Consider the following 22,606-nt stretch of genomic DNA (forward strand, 5'->3'; position numbering starts at 1 on the left):
GATATCATTTTCGGAAAATCGATTCTCGACATTTTTAACGGTGTTTTACTGTTAAAAAAACCGTATTCTTGGAGAAAAAATCCTATAATTTCGAGTTACGAAAAAATTTAAAAGTATGTCGGGGTACTGTAGCTGAAAAGTTTGTTTCGTGCCAGGACATCTATTCGTGTTTTTTATCGTTTTATTTTTCTCTGATTTAGTATTGTATCCGTTATTTCATTCTAAAAATTTGAATTTCCGCCAATTTTCTTCTCCAAAACTCTCATTTCCATGCAAAGCTTCCATTCCCTCGTGCTTCTCGCCTTGATTTCTCTCGCCTCTCCACTCCCCAACACTCTCTCGTCGCGCTGTCGTTCTGTCTGCGTCTCTCGGTGTCGTCCTCTCTCGCCCCGCTTCTCTCGATTTTCCCGCATTTTCGGTCAATTTTTTTCGGGATTTCGTAATTTTTAGGCTGAAAAACAAGGAAAAATCGATATTTCACTACAATTTTCACTGAAAATTGAAGAAATTGCCCTAAAAACCACATGACCACTGGCACTGACGTTTTCAAAAATCGTTCTTTTATCTTATCAATTTTTGATTTTTACAAGATGATTTTTGAAATTATTTCCTTTTTTCTTCTCGTTCTTTCTTTTTAACCAGTCTTCATACAAAATGTATATATTTTTTCAGAAAATAAAAAAAAATTACACTAAAAACAGAAAACTAGGGCGGTTTTTGATGTGTTTTTGCGTCATTTTTGTTGATTTTTGATAATAAAATTGAGAAGAAAACGTTAGAAACACTAAAAAAAACAATGTTCCCAACGAAAAACCCCATTAAATTCGATTTTACTGAAAAAATTTGCCCGAAAATTCGCAAGTTTTGCAATTGAATTGAAAAAAATTGAATTTTCACTAATTTTAAGAGAAAATTAGTAAAATTTTCAAAATTTCTGCAAAAATATGATATAAATTGCCGGGAAGTGCAAATTTTTGAGCCTGATGGCCTAGAAACACAAAACTCGGCCACGTTGTTTAAATTTATTGTGAAAATTTGGAATTTTTGAAAAATACAGTTAATTTTAAGCTTTCTAGGTGAAATTTTAGTTCCATTCAATTTTTCAAGTTGGTGGCCTAGAAACCCAAAACTAGTCCCTGCTTTCAAATTTTCTGAATGTTTTTGGTTTTTTTATTATTTAAATTTCCGTTCTAACAGTTTTAATAAGAATAACTGAAAAAATTTCTGAAAAATCGATAAAATTGTAATTTTTTGACCTTAATGGCCTAGGAATCCAAAACTAGTTCCCGCTTTCAAATTTTTTATTTCTACGTGTTTTCTCCCCCGAATCACATGATCAAAATTTGCATTTCTCGTGCCGACTTCCATATTAAATCAGTCGTCGACCGGTTTTTTAGCGCATTTTCTCTAAAAAATCGGCCATTTTTCACATTTTTCACTTGAAAAATTCCAGATTTTCGCCCAAAAATCGATAAAATCAGTTACAAATCATGGGCCTTGGCAGCAGTAAGCGTAAGGAGGAGCCACCACACAAATCTGAGCCAAAAACTGTCGGAAGGGTGAGTTTGTGTGCATTTTGTCGTGGAGTTTGATGCAAAATTTGAATTTTTGAGTAAAAACCTGGTTTTTCTGCATTTTTCCGTAAAATCCAATAAAAAGTGAGAAAAATCTGCATTTTGTCGTGAAATTCGGTGTTTGCACAGTCTCGGAGCTACCGTAACCCACATCATATTAACAATTTTTCAGGTAAAACGTGCCGGCGCGCGGCCTGACGAGATGATTGCGAAATATGCGGAAGTTTTGAAGACACGTGGCATTTTACCCGAATATTTTCTGGTTCACGAGGCGAAAAGGTGCAGATTATCGATTTTTTGAAGAAAAATTTGAAAAATCCGGAAAAAATCGATAGAAAATCCAAATTTTGTGCATTTTGTCGTGAAATTAAATGTGAAATTCTAATGTTTCGGTATTTTCTCGTAAAATTTTATGAAATATTTGAATTTTCGCAAATTTTACCGTAAAATTAGATAAAAAATATCGAATTTCTAGTAAAATTTCATGCAAATTCCGAATTTTCTGAATTTTTACGGAAAAAAACTCGGTGTTTGCACAGATTCGCCGCTACAGTTACCCGAAAACCCAAAAAATTAACGATTTTTCTTGCAGTTCACAATATATCGACGAGGATGGTGACGTGGCAAACGAGTTTTACCAAGAAACGATGAGCGACGGCGAGAAACGACGATTATGCCGATTAATGAAGAATTTGAGGCCAAAAGTATGGGAAAATCGATATTTTTTAGAGTTTTTTAGTTGAAAAATCGAAAATTTTTTAAATTTTCCCACAAAAAAATCGATAATTTCCGAAATTTTCAGGGCAAGGAACGCTACGCAATTCCACGACTGAAGCACGACATTCCGGTGGTCATTTGGGAAGTTCAGCAGCCTCAAGAAACATAATCTTGAATAAATTTACCGATTTTCACTACAATTTTCTCCATTTTCTCGATCCTCCGTGTGTGCTAACGATTTTTCTGATCTCTTTCGGGTACTTTTTGATGTAAAATACTTATTTTTCCGCTTTTTTTTCACTCAATAAATGTTTTTTTTCTATGAAAACAGGTTTTTTTCGTTAAAAAAAAACAAAATTTATAAAAACTGTGTATTTTTGGGTGGGTTACGGTAGGTTTTACGCAAAAGTGCAGAATTTGAGCGTTTTTCGATTTTCCAGCGGGAAAACAAAAACAAACATTTTTTCGCAAAAAAACTGTTTTCAGACAGCAAAATTGTATTTTAACCCGGTAAAAATTAAAATTTCTTGCATTTTTTTGCTTAAAAATTGATTGAAAACAGAAAAATTCCCGGCGTGGTACAGTAGTTCTCAGATTCTGCATTTTTGCGTGACAATCTGTGCAAACACCGCGCGGGATTTTTTGAATGAATTAATTATTTTTTTCGCGGTTTTCATCGTTTTCGCCCATTTTCACCCGATTTTCTTGATTTTTTCGACGTTTTTCCTTCAAAAATCGAATTTTCCGGCAATTAAGCTACGCAAATAAACAAAGAATAGCTTATAAATCATCGCCGGGCGTGGTGTGTTTTGTTTGAATTGTCACCCACGATTGTTTGTTTGATTTTTCCTCGAATTTCACGGTTTCTTGCACTTTTGAGTGCCATTTCATGCGACTTATCAACTGATAAAGCATGGAATTGGAGATTATCTCGAAAAATTTAATTTATTTCGAGAAAAATCCGACTTTTCAGAGGTTTTTGTCATTTTGGCCCGCATTGTTCAAATTTTTCAGCTTTTCGTTGTGATAAACCGAAATGACTCATGTTCTGAGCACAAGATCTCAATTTTCCAAGAAAACAGCACCAAACAGTTGCGAAATCAACCTCTGGAGCTCCTGCGAGCAGTGGCTCACTGCGCAGAGTGAAAGAGGACGGCTTTTCCGTCATTTTTCCACTTTTTTGCAGTGTTTGTGCTCTTCCGTACACGAATCAAGCATCGGTTTCGCTCCACTTGTTGTTTTGCCCTCGAAATCATCTATTTTCGATGTTTTCGAGTGGTTTTTGGTCATTTTTCCTGTAAATTATGATGTTTTCTCATAATTTTCGAGAAATTCCGCTTGTTTTCAATGTTGTTTCCGGGTGGTCTTTTCAGAATATTCACTATGAAAATGAGGATTTTTGGTTTAATTTTCGAAATTTCTCAACGTTCTGGCGAGATTTGTTAGACTTTTCCTAATGTTTGTGAGTTGCCGATCGTTTTCAAGCTTTCCTAGCGTTTTTTCTTTCCCCGGATTTTTAACTTCAAAATTTGAAATTCTTGCAATTTTGAGTGATTTCTGACGGTTTTGCTGATTTTTTCTGTAAATTCCAGAGAAATCAAGCGTTTTCCTCAGATTTTTGCAGTTTTTACGGATTTTTCACTTCAAAACTCGCATTTTATGCAATTTTAAGTGATTTCTGGCGTTTTTGGAATTTTTTTTTGTAAAATCCAGAGCGTTTCCCATAGTTTTCCGGAATTTTCTTTGCAAAACTGGATTTTTCTACAATTTCCAGTTTCTGGCAGTTTAAGATTGATTTTCCAGCAAAATTAAAATTTTTCTTTGAATTTTGGCCATTTTCTTGCGTCCAAATGGGTTTCTAGTAGAATATGTGATTTTTAACTGGTTTTTAGTACAAAAATCGTGGTTTTTGGATTTATTTGCTCTAATTTTTTCGTAAAATTAAGTAATTTTAGAATTTTCGACACCTTCTTCGCGAGTTTTGGAGGTTTTCACAGTATAATCTCGAAAATTGGATAAATTCCATTTTACGCTCAGATTAATCACATTTGCTTCCGGTTTTCACCTCGAAAACTCGGGTTTTTTGCAATTTCGCGAAGTTTCTGACGATTTTTGGAATTTCCGACACTTTTTCGACGACTTTTCCAGGAATTTTGGAGATTTTCACACTCAAAATAGCAACATTTTAACAGTTTAATCTTGAAAATTGTGCAAATTCCCCCAAATTACGGCGTACATCTGCTCATTTTTCAACTAAATAGACGTCGTTCATGAATTTAAAATTAGTTGTCTCCGCAATTGGTAGAAACTGAGACGGAGGCAAATTAGTCAGTGTCTCTGGGTGTCTCCATCCCATTCCATCTCGGAGGGTTCGAAACGACGACGATTAACGAGTGAATGAGAAGAGAAGGAGCCAGTCGGTCGACTGGTAGAGTGTGTCCATACACTCCGAGTGGTTTTCCACATTGTTTTCACCCTCTCTCTCTGTCTCAGGACAACACTCTACACATTTGAGTACGTCTTCTGGCGTTCATTTTACTTGAGTGACCACTACTGGTTTTTAGTAGTCTGGGCTCTTTTTTTGGCCATAATTTAGCTATTTTGAGCTTTTGAAGCCTGATTTTCAGTCGTAAAAAAAATTAGAAATTGGCGAATTTCAAGCTCCGAAATTTAGAATTTTGAAAAACCCAATTTTTTGCAAATCAGTAAATTGCCGGGATTGAAATTTCCGGCAAATCAGCAAATTGCTGGAATTTAGAATTTCTTGCAAGTCGGCAAATTGCAGGAATTGAAAATATTTGGCGAATCGGCAAATTGGCGGAATTGAAATTTTCGCAAATCGGCGAATTATTTAAAATTCCAGCAAATCGGCAAATTGCCGGAATTGAAGTTTCCGGCAAATCGGCAAATTGCCAGAATTGAAGTTTCCGGCAAACCGGCGAATTATTTAAAATTCCAGCAAATCGGCAAATTGCCGGAATTGAAATTTCCGGCAAATCGGCAAATTGCCAGAATTGAAGTTTCCGGCAAACCGGCGAATTATTTAAAATTCCAGCAAATCGGCAAATTGCCGGAATTGAAATTTCCGGCAAATCGGCAAATTGCCAGAATTGAAATTTCCGGCAAACCGGCGAATTATGTAAAATTCCAGCAAATCGGTAAATTGCCGGACTTGAAATTTCCGGCAAATCGGCAAATTGCCAAAATTGAAATTTCCGGCAAACCGGCGAATTATTTAAAATTCCAGCAAATCGGTAAATTGCCGGACTTGAAATTTCCGGCAAATCGGCAAATTGCCAGAATTGAAGTTTCCGGCAAACCGGCGAATTATTTAAAATTCCAGCAAATCGGTAAATTGCCGGACTTGAAGTTTCCGGCAAATCGGCAAATTGCCAGAATTGAAGTTTCCGGCAAACCGGCGAATTATGTAAAATTCCAGCAAATCGGTAAATTGCCGGACTTGAAATTTCCGGCAAATCAGCAAATTGCTGAAATTTAGAATTTCTTGCAAGTCGGCAAATTGCAGGAATTGAAAATATTTGGCGAATCGGCAAATTGGCGGAATTGAAATTTTCGCAAATCGGCGAATTATTTAAAATTCCAGCAAATCGGCAAATTGCCGGAATTGAAGTTTCCGGCAAATCGGCAAATTGCCAGAATTGAAGTTTCCGGCAAACCGGCGAATTATTTAAAATTCCAGCAAATCGGCAAATTGCCGGAATTGAAGTTTCCGGCAAATCGGCAAATTGCCAGAATTGAAGTTTCCGGCAAACCGGCGAATTATTTAAAATTCCAGCAAATCGGCAAATTGCCGGAATTGAAGTTTCCGGCAAATCGGCAAATTGCCAGAATTGAAGTTTCCGGCAAACCGGCGAATTATGTAAAATTCCAGCAAATCGGTAAATTGCCGGACTTGAAATTTCCGGCAAATCGGCAAATTGCCAGAATTGAAGTTTCCGGCAAACCGGCGAATTATTTAAAATTCCAGCAAATCGGTAAATTGCCGGACTTGAAATTTCCGGCAAATCGGCAAATTGCCAGAATTGAAGTTTCCGGCAAACCGGCGAATTATGTAAAATTCCAGCAAATCGGTAAATTGCCGGACTTGAAATTTCCGGCAAATCAGCAAATTGCTGAAATTTAGAATTTCTTGCAAGTCGGCAAATTGCAGGAATTGAAAATATTTGGCGAATCGGCAAATTGGCGGAATTGAAATTTTCGCAAATCGGCGAATTATTTAAAATTCCAGCAAATCGGCAAATTGCCGGAATTGAAGTTTCCGGCAAATCGGCAAATTGCCAGAATTGAAGTTTCCGGCAAACCGGCGAATTATTTAAAATTCCAGCAAATCGGCAAATTGCCGGAATTGAAATTTCCGGCAAATCGGCAAATTGCCAGAATTGAAGTTTCCGGCAAACCGGCGAATTATTTAAAATTCCAGCAAATCGGCAAATTGCCGGAATTGAAGTTTCCGGCAAATCGGCAAATTGCCAGAATTGAAGTTTCCGGCAAACCGGCGAATTATGTAAAATTCCAGCAAATCGGTAAATTGCCGGACTTGAAATTTCCGGCAAATCGGCAAATTGCCAGAATTGAAGTTTCCGGCAAACCGGCGAATTATTTAAAATTCCAGCAAATCGGTAAATTGCCGGACTTGAAATTTCCGGCAAATCGGCAAATTGCCAGAATTGAAGTTTCCGGCAAACCGGCGAATTATGTAAAATTCCAGCAAATCGGTAAATTGCCGGACTTGAAATTTCCGGCAAATCAGCAAATTGCTGAAATTTAGAATTTCTTGCAAACCGGCAAATTGCCAGAATTGAAGTTTCCGGCAAACCGGCGAATTATTTAAAATTCCAGCAAATCGGTAAATTGCCGGACTTGAAATTTCCGGCAAATCAGCAAATTGCCAGAATTGAAGTTTCCGGCAAACCGGCGAATTATGTAAAATTCCAGCAAATCGGTAAATTGCCGGACTTGAAATTTCCGGCAAATCAGCAAATTGCTGAAATTTAGAATTTCTTGCAAACCGGCAAATTGCCAGAATTGAAGTTTCGGGCAAACCGGCGAATTATTTAAAATTCCAGCAAATCGGTAAATTGCCGGACTTGAAATTTCCGGCAAATCAGCAAATTGCCAGAATTGAAGTTTCCGGCAAACCGGCGAATTATGTAAAATTCCAGCAAATCGGTAAATTGCCGGACTTGAAATTTCCGGCAAATCAGCAAATTGCTGAAATTTAGAATTTCTTGCAAACCGGCAAATTGCCAGAATTGAAGTTTCGGGCAAACCGGCGAATTATTTAAAATTCCAGCAAATCGGTAAATTGCCGGACTTGAAATTTCCGGCAAATCAGCAAATTGCTGGAATTTAGAATTTTTGCAAATCAGCAAATTGCCGGAATTGAAAATATTTGGCAAATCGGCAAATTGGCGGAAGTTTAAAATTTCCGGCAAATCGGTAAATTGCCGGACTTGAAATTTCCGGCACATCAGCAAATTGCTGGAGTTTAGAATTTTTGCAAATCAGCAAATTGCCGGAATTGAAAATATTTGGCAAATCGGCAAATTGGCGGAAGTTTAAAATTTCCGGCAAAATGCCAGTTTGCCGAATTTGCCGGAAAAAAGTTCAAGTCAACTTGAAAACTATCCGAAAATCGTCGATTTCCTACCTCAAAAAGAGGAAGAAGCCGTGTCGAGTGTCAATTTTGTGTCATCTGATACTTTTTTCCGTGAACACCGTCAATTCTGAAGTACTCGTCAAGTACATTGTTCACCTGGAAGCTTCATTTTAGACATTTTTAGTGGAAAAAATCAGATTTTTCAACGCTTTTGACCGTAAAAAGTCAATTTTCAGCCGAAATTCGATGGTTTTTCTCGTAAAAAATCAGAATTTCCAGCATAAATAACCCGTTGGATTTTCCAGCAAATCTCCCTCCTGCAGGCTATTTTCAGTGGAAAAATCTGAAATTTTAAATCAATTTTTGGCCTTAAATCACTGGATTTCCCAGAAAAACCCACGATGTCCCACGTTCAATCTATTGTTTGCATTTGTTTGCACACAAGTGCCAAGTTTTTTTTTTTTGGCGATTCTCCTCTCATTTCGCGAAGGACAGTTTCCATATCTTTGTCCGGTTCCAGTTTGGTTTTTTGGCATGGTTCCAAGTTTTTTGACCATAGAGAACTATTGCGGCCAGAACAGTGAGACAGGCATCTCTTCAACTATTCCCCCAGTTGGAACAGTGAAGATTAAGCCGATTTTCGGCATATTTTCGAGTATTTACTGTGGAAAACTGACTTTCCTCTGTGGATTTTAGGCTCAAAAAGTGACTTTTTCGAGCTAAAAAAACTACGGAAGTAGCTTTTTTCAGCCAAGAATATCGCATTTTTGTCGATTTCCGGTTCTGGAGAATGTAATTCCCATATTGTACATTATTCTGTGATTTTCACAGAATTCTGTGATAATTTTCGAGTTTTCCTGTGAAAAATGGATATTTTTTAGGCTAAACCCCTTAAATTTCCGAATTTTTTCTCAGTTTCACAAGCTTTAGTAGTGGAAAAGTAGATTTTCAATACGAAAATCGTTTCTACTGCCATTAAAAAGCTTAAGCTTGACACGAAAACGCTTGAAAAATCATATTTTTCAAGTTTTCGGAGCTTAATGTCCCTCAGACAACACACTGGCATGAAATTTGGCATAAAATTGCGATTTTAATGCCAAAATTCAGGGAAAAATCCTAAAATTGGGCAACAAAAACAGAACCATCTCCTCCATACGTAAGTCGTCAATTAAAAACGTTTTTCGAAATGGGAGGGCGACTGAGGAAAAGGATGAGAGTTTTGTACGTTCAACAACTTAAGAAACTGGTTTTCTTTCCTCTTACTCACTCTGTGTTGACCGATTTGGATTCGGTTTTTGCGTCTTATTTCTCTCTACACCTCTCTGGTCGTTGTTTTTGTTGTCTTGGAGGCTAATTTTGAGGGTTTCTTTCGTCAAAAATCCGGATTTTTCGCTGAAAAATGAATTTTTGAGGTCAAAAGAGCTTCAAAAAATGAATTTAAGCTTAATAAACTTGTATATAAAACATCTTGGCTTTGTGCCAAGTTTTGACCTTCGATAAATCAGAAAATAACGATTTTTCGCAGAAAAATGTTTTCGAATTTTTTGAGGCCGATTTTGCCCACACAAATGAGTAACTTTTGAGGTTTTCCCGTCAAAATTCGATTTTTTGAGTTTTTTAAAGCTAAAATTAGCCTAAAACTCTCAAAATTAAGAGTTTTCCGATATTTGGCACGGTGCCAAGTTTCCTGGTCCACACGCATCATTGATCTCGGCATACCTTGTCGCCTGGTTACTGTTTACTTTTCGCTTCGGATAAAAAAGTTTGAAAAAGTTTGACAAAAACCGTACAAAAGGTGTTCCGCATCGTCGATACGTTGCGAGAAAAATCGCGGGGAAAAAAATTCGGATCAAATCGGTCAAAATTGATGAAAATCGCAAATTTTTCCCCCAAAAAAAGTGTGAAATTTTCGAATTTTCTGAAAGAACTGTGAAACTACAGTAACCCGATTTTGGCAAATTCCAAAAAAAAAATCAGGTAGGTTTTAACCTTTAAAAAAATCCAAATTTCACTGTAATTTGGCGACTAAAAAATTTGAAACTCATCAGAATTCGAAATTTTTGGCAGTTTGCCAGAAAATTTGTGAAATTCTGAATTCAAATCTTACCAGCAAGTTTCAAGCGAAATTCGGATTCTGCCATCTGATTATTTTCTAAATTTCAGCCACTCTTCCCTAGGCCTTCCATGTAGGCGTTAAAACGCCTACCTGCCTGACCAGGTGACCAGGTGACCTCCGCCTGCCTCTGGCCTCAATGAGCATCTGAAAATTCACGTCTAAATGCAGAAAATAGGCAAAAGGCCGGCATGAGGCGGGCAAGTTTCAGGCAGGCGTCAGGAAAAAACCTGAAACCGAGCCTGCCTACCAGGAAGCTTCACTTTCCGAAAAAGTTCTGTAAATTACTGTTGTGTGATTTCAGAACTAAAACCCATAACACCAAGAAATTGGACTGAAACTGAAAGTTTTAAAATTTTCATTTCAAGTTCCCCGAATTCCAAGTTTTTGGTATTTTTCATCTTAAAAATTTTGTGAAATTCTGAACTTTTCTGCTATCTGCTTTAAGATGCATTAATCATCACTGCTTCCTCTCAGAGGCTCCTGTGATGATGTAATGACAGAGAACAGTATCGAATAATAATGACTCATCATCGAAAAAAAAACGTTGATGTATTTCCCTAAAGAGGCATGGGCAAGGCGATGGAGGAGAGTACTCGCCTATAAAAGAGTATAAAACATGCATTTGTGTGTGTGTGTTTGTTGCCTTTTTTCCTCCCTCCGTCTCTACTATTTCGACTGTAGTAGTGTGAGAATGTTTGTCTAACGAGCGAAAAAAACCGTTTTTCAACCCATTTTTGGAAAAAATGAATTCTTCGAGTTAGTCACCTTTTCAATTTTTGTGTGAAAAGCGGCGCCTACGCTGAGTTTTTCCTGAATTTTTGGGTTAAAAGCCCGGAAATTTATGATTTCTTCTGGTGATTTTTTGAAGAATTTTGAATTTTCGACTTCCTTGACAGCAGTCCTTAATTTCCCTTTAAACCCAAACTTAAAGGATTTTCTGAGAGTAAAATCTGCCCAATTTGTCCATTTTCGATAGTTTACTACCCGAAAAAGTGGTGATTTTCTGAAAATTCGGATTTTTAAAAGTATTATTTTCGAAAACAACCATTTTTTCCTCCCGCTGCTGAAAATTTGGTTTTTTTTTTGAGTTTTCTGAAATCTAGGACTTCTATATAGGCCTGCCTGCCTGACCTCAAGGCGACCTCCGCCTACCTCTCGCCTCATATTCGAAAATGTCCAAATTGTTAAAAATTTGGTGTTTTTGTAAATTGCTGAGTGTTCTTAAATCTAGGGCTTCCACGTAGGCGTTAAACGCCTGCCTGCCTGCCTGCCTGACCTTAAGGCAGCCTCCGCCTGCCTCAATCCCCGTTCCTTATGCTTAATTTGATTTTTATCAAATTGATAGTAAAAATGCAAAAATAGGCGAAAGGCAGGCCATGAAACTGCGCCTGCCTATCCTATTTGAAAACTGCCTACTTCCTGAAATATCGGGTTATTGTGAGTTGCAGAGTTTTCTAAAAAAAAAACTCTACTACTCGAAAATTGCCGATTTACCGAAAATGTCAATTTTTCAAAATCGGTCACTCAAAAATGGCGACTTTTCCCCCCGGAAGCTGTGATTTCACAGTAGTTTCTCATCTGCTTAGTTAGTCAGACTTCTCCTCTCGGAAAACATAATCGAAATGGATAGAAGGAGGATGGAATGAAGATAATTAATCCATCATTGTCCTTCCTTCCTTCCGTCGTCCTTCTCATAAAATTCATCGAAAATGCCGAAAAGCCGCGAGATTCTTATCGTTTTCATCCCGATTCGTCATATTTTCGGGCTAACGTTAGCATTTATCCGGATTCCCGGCGATTTTTCAATGTTTCAGGACCTGATTGGCACCAATTTGAACCTCTAGATTTTGAATCACTGAGGTTACGCCGAAAATCAGCTCGAAATCTCGGATTTCTTGTGAAACCCGATTTTTCAAAATTTCGACTCGAGATGGAACACCAAAATTTTGAATTTCGGCAACAAAAAATTCAGAATTTGGTGCAAAAATTGCCGTTTTTCAAATATTTGTTGGAAATTTCCTATATTAGAAAATTATCGGCAACCGACAAATTGCGGTTTTGAGAACTTTTGAGAATTTCAAGATTTCTGGAATCTTCAAAAAAAAATCCGAATTTTCGTTATCACTGGAAGGCTAAAGATTGTCGCAGATAAGCGAAAATTCTCAGGATTTTCAATTTCGAAATTTTTGAATTTGACGAAAAAATTCCAAAAATCTGCCATCTGGATGACATACGCCCCGCCAGCCCCCTTCCGAAGGTGTTTCCTTTAAGGAATTGTCCTCTGTGTGAGTGTCTGCGTCTCTTCGGAATCTTCAATCTCTCTGGGCGCCTCGCACTCTTTCTTCAGTCAGCTAACTGTTTGAATTTCGACTTTTCGCCGTTTTTTTCCCCCGCGTGCCATCATCTTCCTTTCTTTTGACCACGGCGTTAAGCGGAGAAGCATTTTGTTTGGTTTTTTTGCGAAAAGTTGAGGTTTTAGACTGAAAATTCAACAACTTTTTCCAACAATTTTGACCTGTAGAATGCCGGAATTTCGATATTTGTATCTTTTCGGGCAGTTTTCCTGTAAAGTGCGAGAAAAATTCAATTTCTGAAAAAATTACGGATTTTCAAAGTTATTACGCTTGAAATTCATATTTCGGAGAGAGATTTCCGAGAAATTAAGACAGAAGCTCACATTTCTGGAAATTTACAAAGATTTCGCAGAAATTTAGCTGAAATTCCGCTAAAAATGGGTTTTCGAGACCGAAAATTTTCCAAATTTTGGCTGAAAATCGATGGAAATTTCTCAAAAATTTCCGCGCGAAATCTGGAATAATATTCAGGAAAAAATCGGGAAATTTTTCGAAATGTGGCTGAAATAAAGTTTAAAATAGGCTTTTCTCGGCATCCGGCATTGGCGAAAATTCTCATTTCTGAAAATTTCCCAAGATTTGGCTTGAACTCAACTGAAAATCGACTTTTCAGCTTTCGATTTGTCGAAAAATCTGGATTTCCAGCACTTATAATATAAGTTGAAATGTTTTGGAATTTCGAGAAACTGTCAAAAAACACAGTTTTGTAGAATCAAGCGCTGAAATTGATAATTTTCCGCTGAAACTGCAAAAATGCCCGTTTTTATTATTAAAAACCCGAATTTTTCCGATTTTTCGATTAATTCAGTGAGTTCAGTTTCCCTCCGTGATGTGTGTGTGCAAAAGGTGTTAGGCCTCACCTGCCTGCCGGAGCCGCAGATTTTTTTCCTCCAACGTTCCGATTCTCTTGGACGGAGGAAAGACGGGATGGGAAAAAAAAACTTGGTTTCGGTGTCTTCCCTCAAGTGTTGTTTCGACAATTTGTTCGTTCCGGATGGTAATTAGCATCTCTCTGAGACGGTGAGATGACCCCTTTTCTTGTCGAGAAAATGTGATTTCGGGAAAAGTTTGGGAGCTTTTTTCTACGGAAAATTGGATTTTTCACACGGAAAAGGCTAGAATTATCGATTTTTCGAAGAAAAATCGAATTTTTGAACCGGAAAAGACCTGAAATCCATTGGATTTTTAGTTTTTCCACGAAAAAACCATTATATAATCTCCATGATACTGATTTTTTAAACAAAAAGTCAACCTTTTTGGAATTTCCATAATTTTCTGCGGAAAAATCTGATTTTGAACTTTCGAAACTCTGAATATCCACGATTTTTTACCAAAAATTGCATTTTTCACACGGAAAATTTCTGATTTTTCAATTTTTCGTTGAAAAATCTGAATTTTGTCCGAAAAAGTCCTGAAATCACCAGGATTCTTAGGTTTTTCCAAGGCAAAAAAATTCTGAAATCTCCAAGATTTTTTTCTACAAGAAATCGAATTTTTTGGAATTTCCACAAATTTTCCAAAAAAAAAAAGATTTTTCATACGAAAATGCGCAGAAATCTCCAGGATTTTTGGTATTTTTTCCAATTTTTTGGGAATCTGAACATTTTTGATCCAAACATTTTCTTTTGGTTGAAGTAACCAAGAAATTTGTGGTTTTCTACTGAAAAACAACGTAGTTTTTAATTTTTTCCTGTCTGAAAAAATCATATATTTGACCCGAAAAAGGTTTGAAATCCGCGGGATTTTTAGAGATTTTTCCATTGAAAACTTGAATTTTCGACGGAAAATCTTTTAAACCCTCTTGTTGTTTCTAGGCCATGGCCGAGGGGCCGACAAGTTTCAGCGGCCATTTATCTTGCTTTGTTTTCCGCCTGTTTTCTTTCGTTTTTCATCGATTTTTTCCGTTTTTTCTTATCAAAACTGATAAATAAATATTTTTTGCAGATGCTGAAACAATTTCCAAGTAAAAAAAATAATGTATTCAGTCGGCAAGCAGCGGTGAAAGTGGGCAATGTAATATGATGGATTACGGGAATACAAAACCTAAACTTTTTCTGAAACATATGATGCTTAGATGCTGAAATTACCTAATTTTCATATCAAGACCGCTGAAAAAGTTTTGAGGTTTTCAAAATTCAACTTTTTGTGCGAAAATCTCGACTTTTTCACCAAAAAAGTTGAATTTTGGAAACCTCAAAACTTTTTCAGCGGTCTCGTTATGAAAATCAGGTAATTTCAGCATCTAAGCATCATATGTATCATGTTTCAGAAAAAGTTTAGGTTTTGTATTCCCGTAATCCATCATTTTACATTGACCACTTTCACCGCTGCTTGCCCACTGAATACATGATTTTTTTACTTGGAAATTGTTTTAGCATCTGCAAAAAATATTTATTTATCAGTTTTATTAAGATAAAACGAAAAAAATCGATGAATAACGAAAGAAAACAGGCGGAAAACAAAGCAAGATAAATGGCCGCTGAAACTTGTCGGCCCCTCGGCCATGGCCTAGAAACCACTTTTCCTCGTCCCTCGTGAGGAAAAAGTTGCAGTGATTTCTAGAAAACTCGATTTTTTCAGCCAAAAATTACCTGAAAACGTTGATTTTTTTGCCCTAATTGCTCAAGTTTTCGGTAATTTTGACTAAAAATCTGTATTTTCCAGGTTTTCGATGCGATTTGGGGGCCAATTTTCACCAAAAAATTCAGTCTAGTTTTCACTATTTTCAATGACAGAAATCCAGATTTTTTCCAATTTTTTCGAGTTTTTTGCTCTAAAAACTCTGAAAATCCACAAATTTCCAGACTGCTCCGCGACGGTGAAACTCTTGAAGATCTCCGGCGTCTGTCCCCAGAAGAAATTCTCATGAGATGGGTTAATTATCATTTGGAACGTGCTGGAACTCAACGTCGCCTACACAATTTCACATCAGATATTGTCGATTCAGAGATTTATACTCATTTGCTCCATCAAATTGCTCCAAATGGCTCCGGTGTCACGTTATCTCCACTCGGAGTCCATGGAAATGTCCCAAGAGCCGGAGCAATGTTAGATGAAGCCGAGAAGCTTGATTGTCGGGAATTTGTGACAGCAACTGATGTGGCAGCCGGAAATTACAAATTAAACTTGGCTTTTGTTGCCAATTTGTTCAATAAACATCCAAATTTGCCGGATCCGGGAGCGGATGAAGTTGGTGAGTTTTTGAAAAAGTCGAAAATTGACTGAAAAATAAAAAATTTCAAAATTTCAAAATGACAACTTCCAGCGATTTTAATTAAAAAAGGTCCGATAAAAAAATAAAAAATAAGATTTTTCATCGAAAATTCACCGACTCACCGAAGTCGACTAGAATTCTGAAAATGACGATTTTTAGCCAAAAATTTCAAATTTTTTCATTTTTTTGGTGAAAAATTTGAAATTTTTGGCTAAAAATCGTCATTTTCAGAATTTTAGGCGACTTTCGGTGAATTTTCGATGAAAAATCTTATTTTTTAGACTGATAATCGCCATTTTTTGAGAAAAATCGGAAATTTTGAACAAAAATCATTTTCTCATTTTCATTTTCAGAATTTTAAGCGAATTTCAGCGAAAAAATCGGACCTTTTTTAATTAAAATCGCTGGAAGTTGTCATTTTCAAATTTTAAGCGATTTTTGGCGAAAAATTTGAAATTTCTGGCCGAAAATCGTCTTTTTCAGAATTTTAGGGGCGACTTTTGGCGAAAAATCTAAAATATTTAACTGAAAACCACTAAAACTTGATCAATTTTAACCTTTTTACTTAAAATCTCTAAAAATCGATTAATTTTCGATTTTTTGATGAAAAGTTCGACATTTTTTACTGAAAATCAATTAAATTTTAAATTTTCAGCGAAAAAATGGAGTTTCTTGTAGAAAATCGTTAAAAATTGATCAATTTTTCAAATTTTTACACTAAAAATCGTCATTTTCAAAATTACAGGCAATTTTCGACAAAAAAATAAAGCTAAAAATTCGATTTTTAATAAAAAATGAATTTTTTTTGCTGGAAATCGACTTTTTCAGATTTTCAAACGATTTTTGAAGAAAAATTCGGAGTTTTTGACTTCAAATCGCTAAAAATTGGCCAATTGTCGATATTTAATGAAAAATCTGAATTTTTTTTGCTGGAAATCGCTCAAATTCTGAATTTGCAGCGAAAAAATTGCATTTTTTGTTGAAAATCGCTAAAAATTGAATAATTTGCGTTTTTTTTTTTGGTGAAAAATCTTAATTTTTGACTGAAAATTGTCTGGATTCAACTGTAAATTTGTGAAAAACTGGAAAAATCGAAAAAATTGATTTTTACATGAAAATCTTGAATTTTTCCGTAAGTTGTGTATTGAAACACGAAAAATTTCAATTTTTCTCCATATTGCAGCTAAAAATCTGAAAATTTTCTAAAAATCAAATTTTATGAATTTTCAGCCAATTTTCTGGCAAAAATTGAAATTTTTGAGTAAAAAATTACTTCAAAAAGATGAAAAATTGACTTCTTTTTCGAAAAATTCAATAGAAATTTGAATTTTTAAAACACGAAAAATACCAAAATTCCCCACATTTCCGAACAGTTTCTAATCGTTTTTCGGAGGTTTTTCAGTGGAAGACGTCATCGAAGAGACACGTGAAGAGAAAACATATAGAAATTGGATGAATTCAATGGGTGTTGATCCATATGTTAATTGGTTGTATGCTGATCTTCAAAATGGTGTCGTCATTTTCCAGGTAAAAATTGGATGAAAACCCCGAGTTTTCCGGCGAAAAATGGACAAAATTCCGGAAAAACCGATTTTCCCGGCGGAAATTTGACAAAAATCGAAAAAAATCTAATTTTCCGGCGGAAGTTTAACAAAATTCCGGATAAATCGATATTTCCGGCGGAAAATCAATAAAAATCCGGAAAAATTGCATTTTCCGGCGAAAAATGGACAAAAATATTCAGAAAAATTGCAAAAGTTGAGTTTTTCGAGGTATTTTAGCTCAAAACGGATTTATCTAAATTTTTTACTGAAATTTCGCGAAATTTTGACTTTTTTGAAGATTTTTCACATTTTTTGTGAAAAATCTGCAAATTATTCGATTTTTGCTCTGAAAATTTCAGTTTTTGAGTTTTCCAAGAATTTCAGCCGAAAAACGGATTTTTTCGGTTTTTCTGAAATTTCTGTGGAAAATCAAAATTTTCAAGACCTTTGTGTAATTTTTCAGCCCGCATTTTTACCGAGAAATCGGCGGAAGTTTAACAAAATTCCGGAAAAATCGATATTTCCGGCGGAAAATCAATGGAAATCCGGAAAAATTGCATTTTCCGGCGAAAAATGGACAAAAGTTCAGGAAAAATCAATTTTGCCCTGCGAAAAATCAATAAATTCAGAAAAACCTCATTTTAACGGCGAAATTTCGGCAAAATTCGGTGTGAATTTGCCCTAAAAAAAGATCTAAAACTTGCCAATTTTTTCGGAAAATCCGTATTTTTGTACCAAAAATTCAAATTTCACAGTTACAGCATGTGCGCTTCATTGAGAAAATCACTCAAAATTCAAATTTTGAAGATTTTCTCAATGGGGCGCACTTTCAATCGATGCGATGTTTAAATTTTTTAAATTTTCAGTCAAAAAAAAATGCCAATTTTGCGAGTTTTTGCAGAAAATTCGCAGTTTTTCCGCATTTTTCGCTATAATTTTCAAAAAAAGAATTTCAGCTTTACGATATAATCCGACCGGGAATGGTAACATGGAAACGAGTTGTACGGACATTCCATAAGCTTCGAGGAATGATGGATCAAATTCAGAATTGCAATTATGCTGTTGAACTTGGAAAACAGCTCAGATTCTCACTTGTCGGAATTCAGGGAAAAGGTTGATACTTAAAATTTTTTGGAATTTTTACGGAAAATTATGACAAAAATTTACGAAACCCATGAAAATTTGGCTGATTTTTGGTCTGAAAATGCTGAAATCGGCAGATTTTTGACTAAAGAATTTGCTGAAAACGGAGAATTCTTTTTTTTTTGTTGAAAATCGCTAAAAATTTAATAATTTCCGTTTTTTTTGGTGAAAAATCTTAATTTTTTGACTGAAAATTGTCTGGATTGATCAACTGTAAATTTGTGAAAAACTGGAAAAATCGAAAAAAAATTGATTTTTAAATGAAAATCTTGAATTTTTCCGTAAGTTCTGTATTAAAACACGAAAAATTTCAATTTTTCTCCATTTTGCAGCTAAAAATCTGAAAATTTTCTAAAAATCAAATTTTATAGTAGATACTTAAAATTTTTTGGAATTTTTACGGAAAATTATGACAAAAATTCGAAACCCATGAAAATTTGGCTGATTTTTGGTCTAAAATGCTGAAATCGGCAGATTTTTGACTAAAGAATTTGCTGAAAACGGAGAATTATATTCGCTTTATAAATTTTTATTTTCCGAAATAAAAATCAGCAAATCGAAATTTTCATACAACCCGCCGACTCAAAAAAAAACACAAAAATTTATGGTTTTCATTTAAATTTTCCAACAAAAAAAAACCCAAAAAAATCTAATTTTCCACACAAAAGTTCCCTAAAAACCTTCCAAACTCTAATGTTATCACAAAAACCCAAAAACTTGGGTGAAATTCATTTTCATTCAGATTTTCCTTTTTTTAAATTCCTAAAAACCTAATTTTTCACGCAAAAAACTAGACATTTTCCAAAAAATATTAATTTTCCCCCCGAAAATCTAAAAAGTTCCCAAAAAATTCAAATTTCCACCCTAAAATCCAAAAATTTCCATCCTAAAACCAAAATTTTTCCAAAAAAAAAAATCGTATTTTTCTCCAAATTTACCCAATTTTTCTTGGAAAACAGCTCAGATTCTCACTTGTCGGAATTCAGGGAAAAGGTAGAGAGAAATTCTTCAGAAATACCAAGAATTTGGCTGAAAACTGGACAAATTTTGAGATTTTTGGCGTAACTAACTGTAAAAAGCGTGAAATTTTGAAAGAGAAATCTGGAAAAAATCATAAAAATGATTAGGAAATTACTGAAAATTATAATTTTTTCAAATTGAGATAGATATTTTTTGCTGAAATAACGAAAAATATGTGCTTTTATTGAAAAAAAATACCAAAAAAAACATGAAGATATGGAATTTTCCAAAAAAAAAAAAATCCACTTTTTCAGAGAAAAAATTGAATATTTTTACAAATTTCACCCAAAAAACCGATAAAATGCCATAAAAAAGAGCACAATTTTCAATTTTAGGAAATTTCATATTTTTGAAATAAAAAATCGCTTAAAAATCCTTTTTTTCTGAAAATGCTCAAAATTCGCAAAAGAGCTCAGCTTGCTCCAAATTATGCTCGAAAAAACAGAAAAATCTCAGAAATTTGCTACGAAAAGCTCTGAAAACTTCAAAATTGCCAAAATTGCCGAAAATGGGCCAAAATTTTGATGAGAACGAACTTTTTTGACAAAAAAAAATTTGTCCAAAAAATCGCATTTTTCTCCAAATTTACCAACATTTTTCGTTACAGATATCTACGACGGCAATCAAACATTGACATTAGCTCTCGTTTGGCAGCTAATGCGTGCCTATACCCTCTCAGTTCTTGCTCAATGTACTCAATCTGGTGATTCCCTGCCAGCTGATAAGGATATTGTTGCATGGGTTAACGAAAAGCTCAAAAATTCTGGAAAATCCACATCAATTCGATCGTTCCAAGACCCGGCAATTTCCGATGGAAAAGTTGTATTGGATCTGATTGATGCAATTAAACCAAACGTTATTGATCATAGTTTGGTGAAAAGTGGCAAAAGTAATGAGGATAAAATGTCAAATGCAAAATATGCAATCACTTGTGGACGAAAGATTGGAGCAAAGATTTACGCGTTGCCAGAGGATATTGTTGAGGTTAATATTACCCCGAAAAATTGAAGAAAAACGGAGAAAAATGACTGAAAATTTGAAATTTTCAGTTGAAATTTAATCAAAAACGTGGAAATTTTAAGAAAAATGACTGAAAATCATGAAAAATCAATGATTTCGGAATTTGAAGCAAAAAAATTCCAGAAGTTGGAGATTTTCGGCTAAAATCTCACTAAAAACTTGAAAAATTGGAGAAAAACGGAGAAAAATGACTGAAAATTCGAGATTTTGGATGGAAATTTGTTTTTTTCCCGGCAAATACGGCTAATTTTCAATTCTGGCAATTTGCTGATTTGCCGGATTTTTTTTTGGCAAATTGGCGATTTGCCGGTAATATTTATTTTCTGGCAGATTGCCCATTTGCCGGGAATTTTTATTTTCTGACAAATTGCCGGTTTGCCGGAAATTTTTATTTCCTGGCAAATTGCCGATTTGCCGGAAATTTTTATTCTCTAGCAAATTGGCGATTTGCCGGAAATATTTATTTTCTGGCAGATTGCCCATTTGCCGGGAATTTTTATTTTCTGACAAATTGCCCATTTGCCGGAAATTTTTATTTCCTGGCAAATTGCCGGTTTGCCGGAAATATTTATTTTCTGGCAGATTGGCGATTTGCCGGGAATTTTTATTTTCTGAGAAATTGCCGATTTGACGGAAATTCTTATTTTCTGAGAAATTGCCCATTTGCCGGGAATTTTTATTTTCTGACAAATTGCCGATTTGCCGGAAATTTTTATATCAAAATGATTGTAAAACACATAATTTCCAGAAAATGTTTGAAAAATCTACAATTTTGCTCTAAAATCTCAAAAAAAAATGCTCCGAAAAGCTCTGAAAATCGTCCAAAACCCCAAATTGTTTTCAGGTGAAGCCAAAAATGGTGTTGACAGTGTTTGCATGTCTAATGGCTCGTGACTATCTTCCCGATATGAAGCAAGGAGCAGCTTCTGCTCCAATTGTTCCGATGATTAATGGAAATTAGTTCTGCAAAAATTTCGAATTTCTTGAATTTCCCGCCGAAAAAAAATCGCGGAAATACAAATTTTCCTCCATATATATATCTCTATTTTCCCGTTTTTCCATCTTTTTTCTCACAAAAATTGCGTCCCGTAAGCTTTAAATGTGATATATTCAATTTCTCCCCACTCATTGCCACGTGGCAAATCACTTTTTTCCAATTTTTTTTCACTTTAATTGCTCATTTGCTCCTCCGTTTGTTACTGATTTTTTTCTATTGCATTTAACCCCTCCCGTATTTTTTTCGTGTATTTCTACTAATTTTCGCCTTTTTTCTCGGATTTTTGGTGGAAAATTGGCGGTTTTTTTTGAATATTTTTTACCCGAAAAATCGAGTTTCTAGCCTAAATTTGGAAAAAATTGAGTTTTTCAAATTTTTGGACCCTTTTTACGCTGAAAAATTGCAAAAGTTGAGTTTTTCGAGGTATTTTAGCTCAAAACGGATTTATCTAAATTTTTTACTGAAATTTCGCGAAATTTTGACTTTTTTGAAGATTTTTCACATTTTTGGTGAAAAATCTGCAAATTTTTCGATTTTTGCTCTTAAAATTTCAGTTTTTGAGTTTTCCAAGAATTTCAGCCAAAAAACGGATTTTTTCGGTTTTTCTGAAATTTCTCTGGAAAATCAAAATTTCTTTCAAGACCTTTCTGTAATTTTTCAGCCCGCATTTTTACCGAGAAATCGGCAATTTTTCCGATATTTCAAATCGAAATTTGAATAATTATCGGATTTTTTTACTCCAAAAATCTAATTCGGATTTTGGTAGAAATTTCGAAAAAATCCCAAAAAAAATATTTTTTAAAAAAATCCCGAAAACTCGCCGCTTTTTCTCCCAAAATCCGAAATCTAACACTCTGTGAACAACTCGTCAAAAATTCAAAATTATCTCTTCTAATCTCTCTTATCTCACTCTTCTCATTTTTCCAGTTATTTGACCAATTTCCCCATTGCTGCTGAGCTTCTTCAATCCGAGCCGGCACCCCCCAACAAATTCACTGTGAATTCCCGACCGGTTGTTCGAAGCTTTTCCCAACCTTCCTGTTATCCATATTATTATTATTATTCAGATGAATTTTCCAAAAATTTTAATAGTTTTTCGGCTTTTGCGCTGCCAATAAAATTTCAAAAAAAAATTAATTAGGACAAAATTGAAAATTTTCGGGTTTTTTGACAAAAAATCAAAAAAAAAAAAATGAAGCGTCTCAAAAAGCTAGAATTAGGATTAAAAATTCCAAAATGTTTGAAATCGAAATTTCTAATTTTGGAAGGAAAACTATCTATAGTTAT

At 35.0% G+C, this 22,606-nt stretch overlaps 2 protein-coding genes across 6 annotated transcripts; both read left to right on the plus strand.

The window, feature by feature from the left end:
• Window positions 1-424: 424 nt before the first annotated feature.
• Window positions 425-2,619, plus strand: C09E9.1 (the record flags this gene model as incomplete). Of its 4 annotated transcripts, NM_171266.6 has the most annotated exons (4): window positions 1,454-1,559; window positions 1,747-1,853; window positions 2,167-2,278; window positions 2,377-2,612. In NM_171266.6, 4 exons carry the CDS (start codon window positions 1,491-1,493, stop codon window positions 2,458-2,460), a joined length of 372 nt encoding a protein of 123 aa, NP_741315.1. The 4 variants fall into 4 exon arrangements, with proteins under 4 accessions (NP_001360251.1, NP_741315.1, NP_001368277.1 ...); NM_001372708.2 differs by having other exon boundaries at window positions 425-1,559; window positions 1,747-2,278; window positions 2,377-2,619; NM_001380039.1 differs by lacking the exon at window positions 1,454-1,559 and having other exon boundaries at window positions 1,777-1,853; window positions 2,377-2,460.
• Window positions 2,620-15,183: 12,564 nt separating this feature from the next.
• Window positions 15,184-22,454, plus strand: plst-1 (Calponin-homology (CH) domain-containing protein). 2 transcript variants are annotated; one of them, NM_001307510.2, is made up of 5 exons: window positions 15,184-15,574; window positions 16,989-17,122; window positions 18,096-18,252; window positions 19,910-20,286; window positions 21,167-22,454. In NM_001307510.2, the coding sequence occupies exons 1-5, from the start codon at window positions 15,247-15,249 to the stop codon at window positions 21,281-21,283; spliced, it is 1,113 nt and encodes a 370-aa protein (NP_001294439.1). In that variant the 5' UTR covers window positions 15,184-15,246; the 3' UTR covers window positions 21,284-22,454. The 2 variants fall into 2 exon arrangements, with proteins under 2 accessions (NP_001294439.1, NP_001294438.1); NM_001307509.2 differs by having other exon boundaries at window positions 16,998-17,122; window positions 21,167-22,446.
• Window positions 22,455-22,606: the final 152 nt, after the last annotated feature.

This window comes from Caenorhabditis elegans, chromosome IV (genome assembly GCF_000002985.6).
Source record: "Caenorhabditis elegans chromosome IV".
NCBI classification, from domain to species: Eukaryota; Metazoa; Nematoda; class Chromadorea; order Rhabditida; family Rhabditidae; genus Caenorhabditis; species Caenorhabditis elegans.

Excerpts from the sequence above, each read along its gene's own strand:
- plst-1 (NM_001307510.2), top strand. The coding sequence starts at position 15,247 with ATGAGATGGGTTAATTATCATTTGGAACGTGCTGGAACTCAACGTCGC. Across the intron at positions 15,575-16,988 it reads TCCGGGAGCGGATGAAGTTG|GTTTTTCAGTGGAAGACGTC; the intron begins GTGAGTTTTTGA and ends CGTTTTTCGGAG. Across the intron at positions 18,253-19,909 it reads TGTCGGAATTCAGGGAAAAG|ATATCTACGACGGCAATCAA; the intron begins GTTGATACTTAA and ends TTTTCGTTACAG.